The 13,004-nt window shown below is 38.3% G+C and overlaps 1 protein-coding gene across 3 annotated transcripts in view; it reads right to left on the bottom strand.

Annotated features, from left to right (window-relative positions):
* ANKHD1 (ankyrin repeat and KH domain containing 1) overlaps nt 1-13,004 on the bottom strand; it is a 116,050-nt gene that overhangs the window by 2,734 nt on the left and 100,312 nt on the right. For 2 of the 3 annotated variants that reach the window (XM_019924539.3, XM_019924541.3), the window contains 9 exons: nt 12,741-12,915; nt 11,487-11,943; nt 10,529-10,675; nt 8,451-8,600; nt 6,673-8,285; nt 3,565-3,741; nt 1,703-1,954; nt 1,030-1,178; nt 137-301 (listed from right to left, as the gene is read on the bottom strand). In XM_019924539.3, the coding sequence (XP_019780098.1) occupies nt 137-301; nt 1,030-1,178; nt 1,703-1,954; nt 3,565-3,741; nt 6,673-8,285; nt 8,451-8,600; nt 10,529-10,675; nt 11,487-11,943; nt 12,741-12,915 (3,285 nt within the window). The remainder of the gene's footprint in view (nt 1-136; nt 302-1,029; nt 1,179-1,702; nt 1,955-3,564; nt 3,742-6,672; nt 8,286-8,450; nt 8,601-10,528; nt 10,676-11,486; nt 11,944-12,740; nt 12,916-13,004) is intronic. The other variant, XM_019924544.3, reaches the window with a different exon arrangement.

Genomic DNA, 13,004 nt, shown 5'->3' with positions numbered 1-13,004 from the left:
TTGATATTGAAAAACTTAATTCAGTTCAAGGTAGTCAGATGTCATGATTTTTGATATTCAGAACTTGCACTACCCAAAGAATTAAAAGAATGACATCATAAATCTGAAAAATAAAAGAGCATTAAGTCCATTTTACCTGCTGGGCATCAGTGCATTCAGTTGAATTTTGAATAACTTTTATCATAGGGTTCCAAGCAGGATCTGGGTTGTGAAGTCCATTAAACAGAGGGCCTCCTGGAACATCAGCAAGCTGAGGATGGGAGGGTATTATGGTGCCGCCATACATGGAAATTGGTAGACCCTAAAACAGCAGAAAGGTGTAATCATGAAGTGATTGTAAATGATGATTCCACAATACCAGCATAGATTCTTATTTCCCTTCATTCAAAGAACTCCAGAGTATCCTGTAAGTATAGCAACACTGTACAGTCTTGGGAAACCAAAAGTGGTTATTTGTGTCAGCAACATTTTTCAATGAGAACAGAAAAACAAAACAAAACAATTAAATCCAATATCAAATCATCAGGAAATTCCCAATACTTGATGGACACATATAATACCCTCAACTTTCCATATTTAGGATTTACTAATAAGCTTCTGCCAAGAAAAGGGGAATTCTACATGATTGCTTGCAGCCACAATCTGGCTTTATGGCAGCCTGGAAGCTCTCAGAGGAGACAAGAGGGCAATGGGGAGCTCACAGCCAGCTTTTCAGAGAGGAAGAGGCTTCTCTCTAAGCTGTGGCAGCCAAATGCAAAGCAGCAAAACCCAAATCTCTCAGGTTTTGGAGGGAAGACGGGGGCTTCTTCAGGATAGTTTGAGGACAAACTAATGTAAACAACATAATCCACTTTTGAAACTGGATAAAAGATCTGGCAAAGTCATAGAAACAAACTAGTTATACCAAAAGGGAGAATTATTTCAGTACAAATTCCTCCTTAACATGTGACTACATTAGCTGGCAATGTGTTAAACAAGTTACAATGATGTTTGTCAGCTCACTTGAGAAAAATCCACAAAACTGCTTACCATAGGCTGATGAAAAATGTTAGAGGGGGCTACCATTCCAGAATCATCTCTCTCCATTGGTTGATGCTGAGAGAATGTGCTTGGGTCTGATAATTGTTGATGCATTGGATGGTTCCCTATCACAGACTGTGACCAACCTGATAAGCCTTCTAGAAAGAAGAAATGAGATCAAGGTTAGATATTTATTTGGAATAAAATAAAACATTACCACTGGATTTTTTCATACTAAATTTAATCAAAAGCATTCCTTTGAGAAGCTCAGGACACATTCATGAAAATCTTTGCAAACCAAAATACAAGTTCCTGGAAAACTGGGTGGAGTACTCTGAATACCCCAAACACTCTACCTGTCCTGCAAAAGATTAAGTGCTCTCTGAAAGAAATCAAATGATTGTCCTATTCTATAATGAAAAGCTTAAGAAGGAAAGGAAGTATGCTTTGAATCTTTTACTTCTAATCAAGTCTGTATTTATTATTTTATATATATTACTATCATACATATTACATCTATTATTATGTATACTCCAAACTAACATTCCAGACTTTGAGACTGGACTGAACTCCTCAAAGGTTTAAACAACCTTACTGGTTAAGTGCAGGAACTAAGTTTAAATGGCAAAATCCCACAACTTACTCGAGATATCCCTCCAGACAGAGGACGCTGTAACTGTACCTGACACGGCATTGACGCCAAATGACCAGATTCCACTGTGTCCAACAGGAGCAACAAAACTGGTCCCCACAGGGGCTTGTGCAACAGACCCTCCTTGCCGAATCCGGGCTAGTCTCTCTGTTCCAATGGGGGGAGGTATCTTTCGATCCTGACTGGCACTGCCTCCTTTCGGTTGGCCCAATGTTGGTGGGGCAGAAGTGGCTGAAAGAGGTGAAGATGATCCCGAAGAAACAGATGGAATAGGAGAGTCACCTGGTGGCAAAATATTTCTCTATTGTTTTATTACATATAAAAACTAATTATAAGAATATGAGAAACCTTGTTGGAAAGATCTGTTCCACAACATAGGTTCTGGAAAAAAATTTTCATTTTATAAGATCATTCAAATGAAAATATACAGGGACTTCCCTGGTGGAGCAGTGGTTAAGACTCCATGCTCCCAATGCAGGGGGCCCAGGTTCGATTCCTGCTCAGGGAACTAGATCCCACATGCATGCCATACCTAAGAGTTTGCATGCCACAACTAAGGAGCCCACCTCCTGCAATTAAGACCTGGTACAACCAAATATATAAGTAAATTAAAAAAAATATATATAAGTTCTATAAATATTATCCTATACTACTTCTGCCTGTAGTAAGTATAAACAAATAGTCTAAATATATAGTAAGTACAGACTAGTCTAAAGAATTTTTTCAAATTGAACTGAACAAGGCTAGAAAGGAAGAAGGTCGTATTCATTCTTATTGTAGTTCTGCTGGCTTGTGTGATCTTAGTTTCCCCACCAGGGTTTGAACGTGGGCCCAAGGCAGTGAAAGCGCAGAGTCCTAACCACTGGACCACCAGGGAATTCCCCTTACTGTAGTTCTAAAAAATCTTCTCAAAACATATATTGTCACATTTTAAATTAACTTAAATGTGGCTATGTTTGCACGGTAACTATCATATTATCTGGAAAATAGCTGCTGGTCCTCTGTAATTATTAGCTGTTTTCTTTTTTCTCTTTCTACAGCCTCTTATTTTTCCCCATAAGGAAGGAAGGTTAAATGTTAGTGAAGCATTGTAGGATTTAATTCACAGCTTTGTTTCTTAATGGGACTCTCAGGTAATATGGGTAGTTTTCCTTGTCAAAGGGCCAATACTCACTGACTTTCTCATGATGCTCATTTAAAAAAAATCAAATCCTGTTCAAATCCTTTTAGAACTTCATCTGTTCTAAATATTGAAATAAGTCAGAACAGAGGAATATTTTCACTTATAAATGGCAATCATACAGTTTCCTCAAATGTAAAAATAAATGAGGAATCATACCAAACTGACCAGATACTTAAATTCAACTTCTTTTCAGACCTAAGAAATTATTTCACAATACTGTCCCCAAAGGGTCTTATAAAACTACTTGTAGTGCCTCTTCTTTTTTTTTTTTTTTTTGCTGTACGCGGGCCTCTCACTGTTGTGGCCTCTCCCATTGCGGAGCACAGGCTCTGGACGTGCAGGCTCAGCAGCCATGGCTCACGGGCCCAGCCGCTCCGCGGCATGTGGGATCTTCCCAGACCGGGGCACGAACTCGTGTCCCCTGCATCGGCAGGCGGACTCTCAACCACTGCGCCACCAGGGAAGCCCAGTGCCTCTTTTCTCGATCCAAGTCTCAGTGTAATCTCAATTCTGGCTTGGAAGAATAGCCTGACCCTTCTCAAGTTTTCTATCCTATAAATGACTGATAATTTTTGACATGACTGCAATACAAACCTTGGGTATTCGCATACAATTTAGATTACTAAAGTTACAATATAGCGTTCCCTGAAACAAATGGTTTAATAACTTATTCAAGACTGTTTGGGAAGAGTTCCTCCAGGATTCCTACATGAGTTTGAGGCGCTTGTCCAAGGGTGGGGAGAAAAATGTTGTCTGTTGAAACTGGGAGTCCCAACGGGAGCTGGCCCTTGCAGGAAAACCCGAGTTCCTGGTATGCCGGAAAAACTTGTCAGAGGAGCAGAAGAGGAAGATTGGGAGCTGCCTGATGGGTCAATGGATGGTAACCCTGAAATAAAAACAGGTCCAAGACATCAAATTAGCCAAGGCTTTAAAAATGAATGTCCAAAGCTTACCTAATTCCTCTTTAAAAAAGAAGAAAGAATTATTTTGTGGATCACAGCAATAAGAATCCATTTATATCATACTGTATGTCCCCAAACTATTTTTTTCTTACAGTTCAGAAGAATATCACCAAGCAGGACTAAATATAGAAATGTGAGCCCAATGTTTAGGAATGGCAGTCACCTGGAGTATGTTCTAGATAAATCTCAAAGCTTTCATTGGAGGGGACATGAAATAAGAGCATGTTGTGTTACCCATCACTTAGAAATACAGCTGTTCATCTATATAACTATAGTCATTTCCTGTGCAAGATGAGTAACAAAACCTACCAATGTTTGCTTCCTAACATGGAAGGAAAGCATACTATTCAACTAAAGATAATTTCAGTATTCCATCTGATTAAAAAAAAAAATCAACAGCTGCAAACTACATCAAAGTTTCTATCTAGTTTGCATGAGTCTGAATTTAGCAGTATTCTCAAATTCCATTTCTTTCTCTGGAGAACATTTTAGGGAAAGAGGTCAAGGATCTGGAAAAGGATTATAGGTACTCATTTCAGAAAAAAGTAGTTAATATCAACATAAAAAATTCAAAACTTTTCAAGCAGGTCTTATTCATCTATAAAGTATATAATTCAAAGGCTTTTAGTATATTCACAGGGTTGTACAACCATCACCACAATCAATTTTAGAACATTTCTGTCTACCCTAAAAGAATCTCTGTATGCATTATCTGTCACTCTCCATCCTCCTTTACCCCATATCTGAACCTCTAAGCAACCACTAATATATTTTCTGTCTCTCTAGATTTGCCTATTCTGGAAATTTTATATAAAAAGAATTATATAATATGTGGTCTTTTGTGACTGGCTTCTTTCACTCAGCAAAATGTTTTCAGTTTACCCATGTTGTAGCACAAATGAGTACTTTATTTCTTTCATTGTATCTCATAATATAGAATATACATTATACTAAGAATAATATCTTATACAGATATACCACATTTTGTTTTTCCATTCATCAGCTGATGGACATTGGACTGTTTCCACATTTTGGCTCTTAGGAATCGTGTTGCTATGAACATTTATGTACCAGTCTTTGTGTAGACACATGTTTTCTCTTGGATATACCTAGGAACAGAATTACTGGATCATATGGTAACTCTTTTTAACTTTTTGAGGAACTGTTGAACTGTTTTTCCAAATGATGTACCATTTTAAGTTTCTACCAGCAGTGTTTGAAGGTTCCAGTTTCTCCACATGCTTTCCCGTCTTTTTAAGTATCACTATTTCTTACCTGCAAACTAGGAAAACTAAACTATATCCATGAAAGAAGAGCATCAACAAAAGAAACCACCCAGGCAGTTAAGAAATGAAGCCAAGCTTAATCAATTCTGGACCCTGGAAGGAAGGTCAAGGATTAATGCTTGCTTTTTTAAAAAATTATTTTTTAACTAGTAATAAATAATTTTGATGTTATAGATCTGAATAATTCAGGTTCCCAAACCTTGTTTGCTACCAAACTAGATGGATGATTTCCTTGACTTTCTTTTCTCCAGCCATTCATAATCTGCACATCTTCTGGGATATAGAATGTGGAGTGCAAAGAGCTCAAACACTGGAATATGAGAGATCTGAAGTCCCACTCTAGCTAAGGCACTCTAAATTCACGTATTAGTTAGTGCCAATCAAGTCAAGGATTAATTAAAAAATTAATTTTTACCACAGTCTGAGCACTGGCAATGAGCTCTTCTTTCATTCTAGGGCCTCTGAAAACCTTTTTATTAGTCTGCCAAAATGAAAAGTTAAAATAGATACCTATTTATAGAAAAGAAGAAAAAAAATCCAAGAGAATATTTTGGACCACAGACTGTCTTATGCAAGCTTTATTTCTATTCAAAAGATGATGTAACAGCTATGTTTTCCTGAAAAGATAAGTAAATGGAAACATATCTGATAGAAAAGCTAAGGCTATGCCATATCCATAAACTCACAAATTTTAAACAACCTAGATCAGTTTATAATTAGCAAAAAGGAAAGATGGGCTATGGGACAGTTTTTCAACTGGAAGAAAAATGCTAAGTGGCACTAGTTCTTATTACCCCCATTCTAGGTCAGCCACAATTTCTAATTTGTTTTTCAGAATAGAGCAAAGAGATTGGACTAAAATTTGGCCCTTAGACTCTGGAAAATAGATTCTGGTTTTCCAAATATCTCCAAGCCACCACTAGCCTCTTATCTTTCTAAATCTTTCTTATACTGCCTCAGCAGCTAATTTCTAATTTCAAAGAACAAACAGCTGATTCAAAATGTTTTTTTTTTTTTGGTTAAATATGAGCCTATACATGACTGGATCTCTTCAAATAGCTCCATCTAATATAAATAATATAGAGTTATGACATCATTTAATATTCATTCTGAGCACCCAAGACTGAAAACAAAGAATGTAGATTATGGACTGTAACCTAAACACCTTCGTAACCCAAACTTTTTAATCTCAGAAATGCAGGCAATCACTATGATTTAAAAAATGTCTGTAAATTTGGAATGCTTGAAGCATCCTATGAGTCCTTTTTTATTAATATCATCTTATACCAATTCTCAGAAAATGGACTGACACAAGGTATAACTTCCTTGAAATAAGGTGCAGAGAGATCATAAAAGACAATATAAAGCAGCTCATATGTGAGTGACTTACCTACATTTTGGCCACTCAATCAGCAGTCATTAAGGGGTCTTTACTATTTATGACACACCTTCATTTCTTTAAAAGATCATGCAATATTATGTACAAAATAAATGCTTTATTACTTTGGAAGGTTAGATTATGTTGTTAAAGCCCCAAACTGTGAGGTAATGATAGTTATAATAACTTACCAACTGGACTAGTAGAAACTCGCTGGGAAGGTGATCTGAAGCCAGGTGCCTTGGAGTTGTCAGGGTGCACGTTTTCCAAGTGTCCAAGTACAGAGTTACCCAGGAACGCTGACTGAACAGTGAAAGAGGCATCTGCAGTAACTCGTGAGGACAGTGGACCATCTCCCCAACCCTGGTTAGCTGGCACCTGACTGCTGTCAAAAAGACTACTGAAGTGATTGAAAAGTGTGGCTGGGCCAAACGTAGGTGGCAAAGATTTATTTGCTGGGTTAATGTGCATCTGAGAACCATTCATAATGTTCATGGCTGAAGAAAGCTGCACTGCAGCTGGTGGGCCTTGAGGTGGTGTTAAAGGAACTGGATTTGTCACAAAAATAGACTGGGGATCCTGGTGTATAGTTGCATTTGGTACCACCGAGTAAAAAGAACTTCTGGGTTGCATTCGATGAGAAACTCGAGGTGCTGGTACAGCTAACTGAGGTAAATTACTGGTATCCTGATTATCAGCAGCAACCAATCTAGGTGATGCCAAAGTCAATGGAGCAGGTTCTGAATTAGATGCAAAAGGCATTGACATAGGACTTAAATCAGACACACTGGATGGCTGTGTTTCCTCCTGTGTGTTATTGGAGGGAGGAGTGGGACTACCAGATGGGTGAGTTTCTGGAGCTCCTGGGGTGTTGCTGGCAGAGCTACTGCAGCTGTTGGCAGTTGAAGAGGGGGTACACAGGTTTGCCATGGACTGGTCCTGTGTGGACACTTTCTCTTTGGGGGCTGGCATGGCAGAGAAAGACTCCGTCTTTTGTGAAGAAAGCTGTGCTTGAGGAGTACTTGCAGGCAGAAATGTGGTGGGAACTTGCCCACTAGTGATAGGTGCAGAGGAGACAGAAGGCAGGGAACTACAAGTGCTTGTCACAGAGGAAATCACTGCTGCTGGAGGACTTGTCTTAGGCACACAGGCAAACAACTGCTTTCTGACTGATGAAGGAGTCCGGGTATTAGTCACACACAGTTGCTGACTGGCAGCAACTACAGAAGAGACAGTGATAGGACAACTGGCAGTAGCTAGTCCAGCAGACTCTGAGGGTAAAACAGTCCCGTTCTGGTTAGGTAGACGGCCTGTATTATTATGCTTTGGAGAGCTATTTGTGTTGCCAGGATTCACAGGTCTCACTGGGAATGGTCCCCAAGTGTTAGGAGAAGGTGAAAATGTTCCTCCAAACTGGGCCATGGGTAAACGAGGATGCCGAATCTGTTGCATAGTTTGAGCAGCCAGCAGGGCAAAATGAGGGTGAGGATAAGCTAAGGGTAGAGAAACTGGGAAAGAAGAACGTACATTTGCTGGAACGTTCTTATTAAGTTTATTAGTGGGCTGGAACGTAGATAATGTTGTTGCCTGTGAAGTTACAAGACTTGGAGCACCCAAGGGAAATGCATTTTTACTGGAAGCTGCTGTGGTGCCTACTCCAGATGAGAAGTTTGCATGGATGGCTTTGGTGCTGGCAGGTGTTCTGATATGGTTTTTAGGAATCAAGTCTTCCAGTTCCTTAGCAGGATCTTGAATAAGTGCATTGATAAGTTGAACTGCATATCTTGTTGATTCTGTACCACCCCTGGGGAGAAAACAAACAAAAAACAGAACAAGATCAAAAATATACAAAACTAGGTAATCTTTATCATGAAACGGAATTCTTGATTGTACCATACCTAACAAAAATGTACTTCTAATAAAATTTAATTTCCTCATAGAACTAACGATATGTATATCTCACAATTACCTTATTGTGATCATTCTCTCGCCATTCTTATCTTTTTGTTTATCCACATCAATATGGGCACCAGTAACATCTTGTATTGCAGTGATGTTGCATCCTCCTCTTCCCATTATCCTGGAAACCACTGAGGCTGGAACAGACAATTTCTTTGACCTACAAAATGAAGACCACACATAAGCTTATGAAATCAAAAGGTCTATTAAAAAAGATGTCTCGGGCTTTCCTGGTGGCCCAGTGGTTGGGAATCCGCCTGCCAATGCAGGGGATATGGGTTCAATCCCTGGCCTGGGAGGATCCCACATGCCACGGAGCAACTAAGCCTGCGTGCCACAACTACTGAAGCCCACGCGCCTAGAGCCCGTGCTCGGCAGCACAAGAAGCCACCGCAGTGAGAAGCCCATGCACCACAGGGAGGAGTGGCCCCTGCTCGCCGCAACTAGAGAGAGCCCGCGCACAGCAACAAAGACCCAACGCAGCCAAAAATAAATTAATTAAAAAAAAAAAAGATGTCTCAGTAAGTATGTTCATGAACATTTGTAGAATAGTATTTCTCAAACCTTAAAGAGGAAATTACTAGAAGTTTTTATTTTAGAAACTGACCTCTTATTATATTGAATTTAATTTAGTGAAGGTAAAAAACACACTGCCATTTAAAAAAATTATATTTAAGTCACTCATGATCTCAGCATTCAAATCTGCATAAACTATCACATGTTAACTAAACTGCAATGATCATATATTGATACTTTCAAAATTAAAATAATGCATACCACATTGTTAAACTCCATACTGAAAATGAATAAAGGCAGCTTATCAGTGTCAACAACTTTACTTAGCAATAAAAAATAAAGCCTCAGATTTGTACATAAAAAGCAATCCACAAGTGGAGCCTGGGACTTCCACTTGTGTGAGAAAACACCAGAGGCTGATTTTGGGATCTGACAAGATGGCCTGGGTGTCCTGCAGGATTATCACGGAAACCCAGTGTTTGCTGGCAGAACCAAATGAGAGCAACACCCATTATTTTCATGTGGTCACTGCTGACTGCCAGGATTCCCTCCTAGGGAGGGACCCTCAAACTTTGAACTATACCTTCCACAAGAATACCCAATTGTAGACTCTAAAATACATTTCATGATCAAATTTAATATCCTAATGTAGACAAACTGGGAAGAAAATATGTAGCTATTTTGAAAGCTAGAGCATAGACTAGGCCATGAATAATACTTAAATCAATCTGATCATCAAGTGTGCATCACTTCTGTTCTGCCAAGACTTCTTCCTTTTTTGTTTGCTTTTAATGGACATAAAGTCTTAGAAAAATTACAGAATAAAAACTCAGACATCTTAGTCCTTTGGTGATTAAGTGCACATTAGCAAACCTATGTCTTATTCTGATTCCCTGTTGTAAAGCATGAGCAGAGGCTAGAATTACCTTCTGGATTGTGTGAAACATTTAAAAGCAATGGCTCCTGTCTGCTTTTATTCATTTCCCCCATCATGGTTTAAGTATAAAGCAGTGTGAATGAAGGGAGTTGTCAAAGTTAGCTGCAGGGGTGTTGGTACTTGTATTTATTTATTTTTTTTGAGGGAGAAGGTAGTTTTAATTTTATGGGCTCCCCCCCACTCTTTATGGTGATCTAACTGCATTGGTTAAAAGCAGATATAGATTCTCTAGCGAAGTCTAACTTTATTTAAATGCTGTAGATGGACAAACTTGTCTGAATCAAAATGGGACCATTAAACAAACATCATAGCCTTCACAAATAGCATTATGACTTTGCTGTCAATTGAATCTTCCCCTTAAGAAGCCTGTGACCTTTTTGTATGGTTTGTCTGTAAACTGTATGTCTTATGTTTTAATAAAATATTTTTTGTTATTCTAAAGCCAACATTTCTTGTATCATATAAAATATGCATACAAAATTTACATACTGTTTCTAATTTTGCTTTAGCCTACTCTGGATGTAGTATGGCATTGCAATTGAATATAATAACCACATTCAAATTATTCATTAATTAACTGGATAACCATCTCACAAGAGGAGAAAAGTTAAAAAGACGAGACTAATACTACTTACCTTCGAACAACTTCTTTCCACCCTTCCTCTCTTTTTTGCCCCCTTTTAGGGCTAGTCAGATTCAGCTTTATGTTTGAAGAGCTTAATGGCAACGACACTGACTTGTACGTTGTTGATAAGGAATTAGGATTCACTTCACCTTCAAGTCTGAGAAGAGAAATATCAAGGCCAATAAATGATAAATTTTAAGATAGAAACTCAAGAGATTTGCTGAAGTATCTGAATTAAAATTTGGCACACCAGGGCTTCCCTGGTGGCGCAGTGGTTAAGAATCCACCTGCCAATGCAGGGACACGGGTTTGAGCCCTGGGCCGGGAAGATCCCACATGCCGTGGAGCAACTAAGCCTGCTCACCACAACTACTGAGCCTGCGCTCTAGAGCCCGTGAGCCACAACTACTGAGCCCACGTGTCTAGAGCCCGTGCCCTGCAACAGGAGAAGCCACTGCAATGAGAAGCCCGCGCACCGCAACGAAGAGTAGCCCCCGCTCGCCACAACTAGAGAAAGCCCGCGTGCAGCAACCAAAACCCAATGCAGCCAAAATTAAATAAATAAATTTATATAAAAAAACCCAAAAACCTTGTTAAAAAAAAATTTGGCATATCAAATTATTAACAATTCAGAAAAATAGAAATAGGGCAAAGAGTCCATTATTTATTTTAGTATTAAAATGGATTCAGAAGCCAAAAGAACTATATATAATCAATAAAAATGACATAGTTAAAATCAAGGAACGCTAATATTTTCAGCTTCAAAGTTGAATGTTAAAAGTTCTAACAATTTCATTGCATAACTAGCACATGATAAGGAGGACACTGGTGAATTTCAGTTTTAAATGCTGAAGACAGGTAATGTGGTAGACTTCAATTGTTCAATACAACTTATGTTACTTCAAGTTCTTGTGCCAGGCATGAAAAAGGAAAGGTAGGTGCAGAGTTAACAAGTCAGAAAATTTTACCGTGTCTGAGTTTTGGAAGCAGCAGTACTTGTCTTTTCTTCTTGGGAATGGAGTAGCAGTGAGGGGTATCTCCTATCACTAGAGGAATTCACATCCATAGTGAAATTTAACTCTTGGCTTTTACCACCACTACTACTCTCACTGTTGCAATCTGTGCTGTCCAAGTTATCTGAATCACTATTCCCACCTGCACCGCCACCTCTGGGTTCTCCATTTATTTTATTCTTATCTGCCTTTTGCTGTGCTAAGGATATATGTTGTTCTGGTAATATTAAATGTGCAGTGGGAGGGGTCTCTTTTGTTTTGTTCTTCTTATTTTTCCGATTGGTGCTGGGAGTTGTCACAACATTGGCCCTTTTTTTCCCAAACACATTTGTGAATGTTGCAGATGTTGCAGAGATTCCGATTGTGGTGGTGGTGGTCGCACTAGGAGGTTCTATGGGAACTTCTTGCTCCACTGAAATTATGAAAAAGGATAAAAATCACACTGAGAGCCACAGATCTCAAAACAAATTGTGACAGAATATACCTAATAATTCATAATAATTCAGACCCTTAGGTCATATTTTCCTTTTATCAGTATTCACTAGTAAATAAAGAAATCTTTACTGTTGTGAGAATATACTATATCATATTTTGATGTCTAACTTGGTATAAAACATTAACATTCTTAAGATCTGAAATGCTAGTCTCATAAACTAAACAAAAATCACAATATAGTTTGAATTTAAGAAATTTTTCAAATAGCATTTTAGAATTAGAAGTCAAATAGAGCAAAATTATTTGCCTACTACAACCACTGCCAGACTGTACAATAAACAACTCTGAGAGTAATGGACCTCAACCCTATAGAGCTTCAAGACTGAACCTTAGTTAAAAATTTATTGAGGAAATGAACCTCTTCCCAGTTTCCAACTGGGGAAGGAGAGGGTAGAGAAGAACCTGAAGAAAAGCTGGCAAACCTCTTACTGTATCACTTTTAGGACATACATAATGTTTTTACAGGGGAACTTAAGTTACAACTGAATGTCTTCAAATTATGTGCTTGCCTTCCCCCTTCAGTTTCTCTGTGTCACTTTACAATGTAAAATATTTAGAAGTATTTACTATGGAAGTCAACTGTCTATTTCAGCTTAAAGTAACTGAATATTTAACTAGAATTAGTTTTGAGAGTTTTGAGAGCAAAGAACACTCAAAATGAAGTTGATAAACACAGAAGAATTTTATCACTAATTCAGATGGTTCATTTCTCACCATCTTCATCATTCTCCTCTTCATCTTCATCCTCTGGTAGTTCTGAATTCTCCTTAGGTTTGTTTTCCTCATCTTCTTCCTGCTTCCTTTTCTGCTCCTCTTTTTTCTTTTTTCTCTTTTCTTTTCTTTTCTCTCTTTTAGCTGCAAGAGCCTGCTTTCTGCTCTCCTCTCTTGACTGCAAATAAAGTAGGTATCTCATTTTATCAATAAGGCAGTAATTTAAAATAAATAATGAAATGATATTTTTGTTTATGATACATGGGG

The sequence above is a fragment of the Tursiops truncatus genome, chromosome 3 (genome assembly GCF_011762595.2).
Source record: "Tursiops truncatus isolate mTurTru1 chromosome 3, mTurTru1.mat.Y, whole genome shotgun sequence".
In the NCBI taxonomy this organism is placed as follows: Eukaryota; Metazoa; Chordata; class Mammalia; order Artiodactyla; family Delphinidae; genus Tursiops; species Tursiops truncatus.
This window is presented reverse-complemented; position numbering and strand designations above follow the sequence as displayed.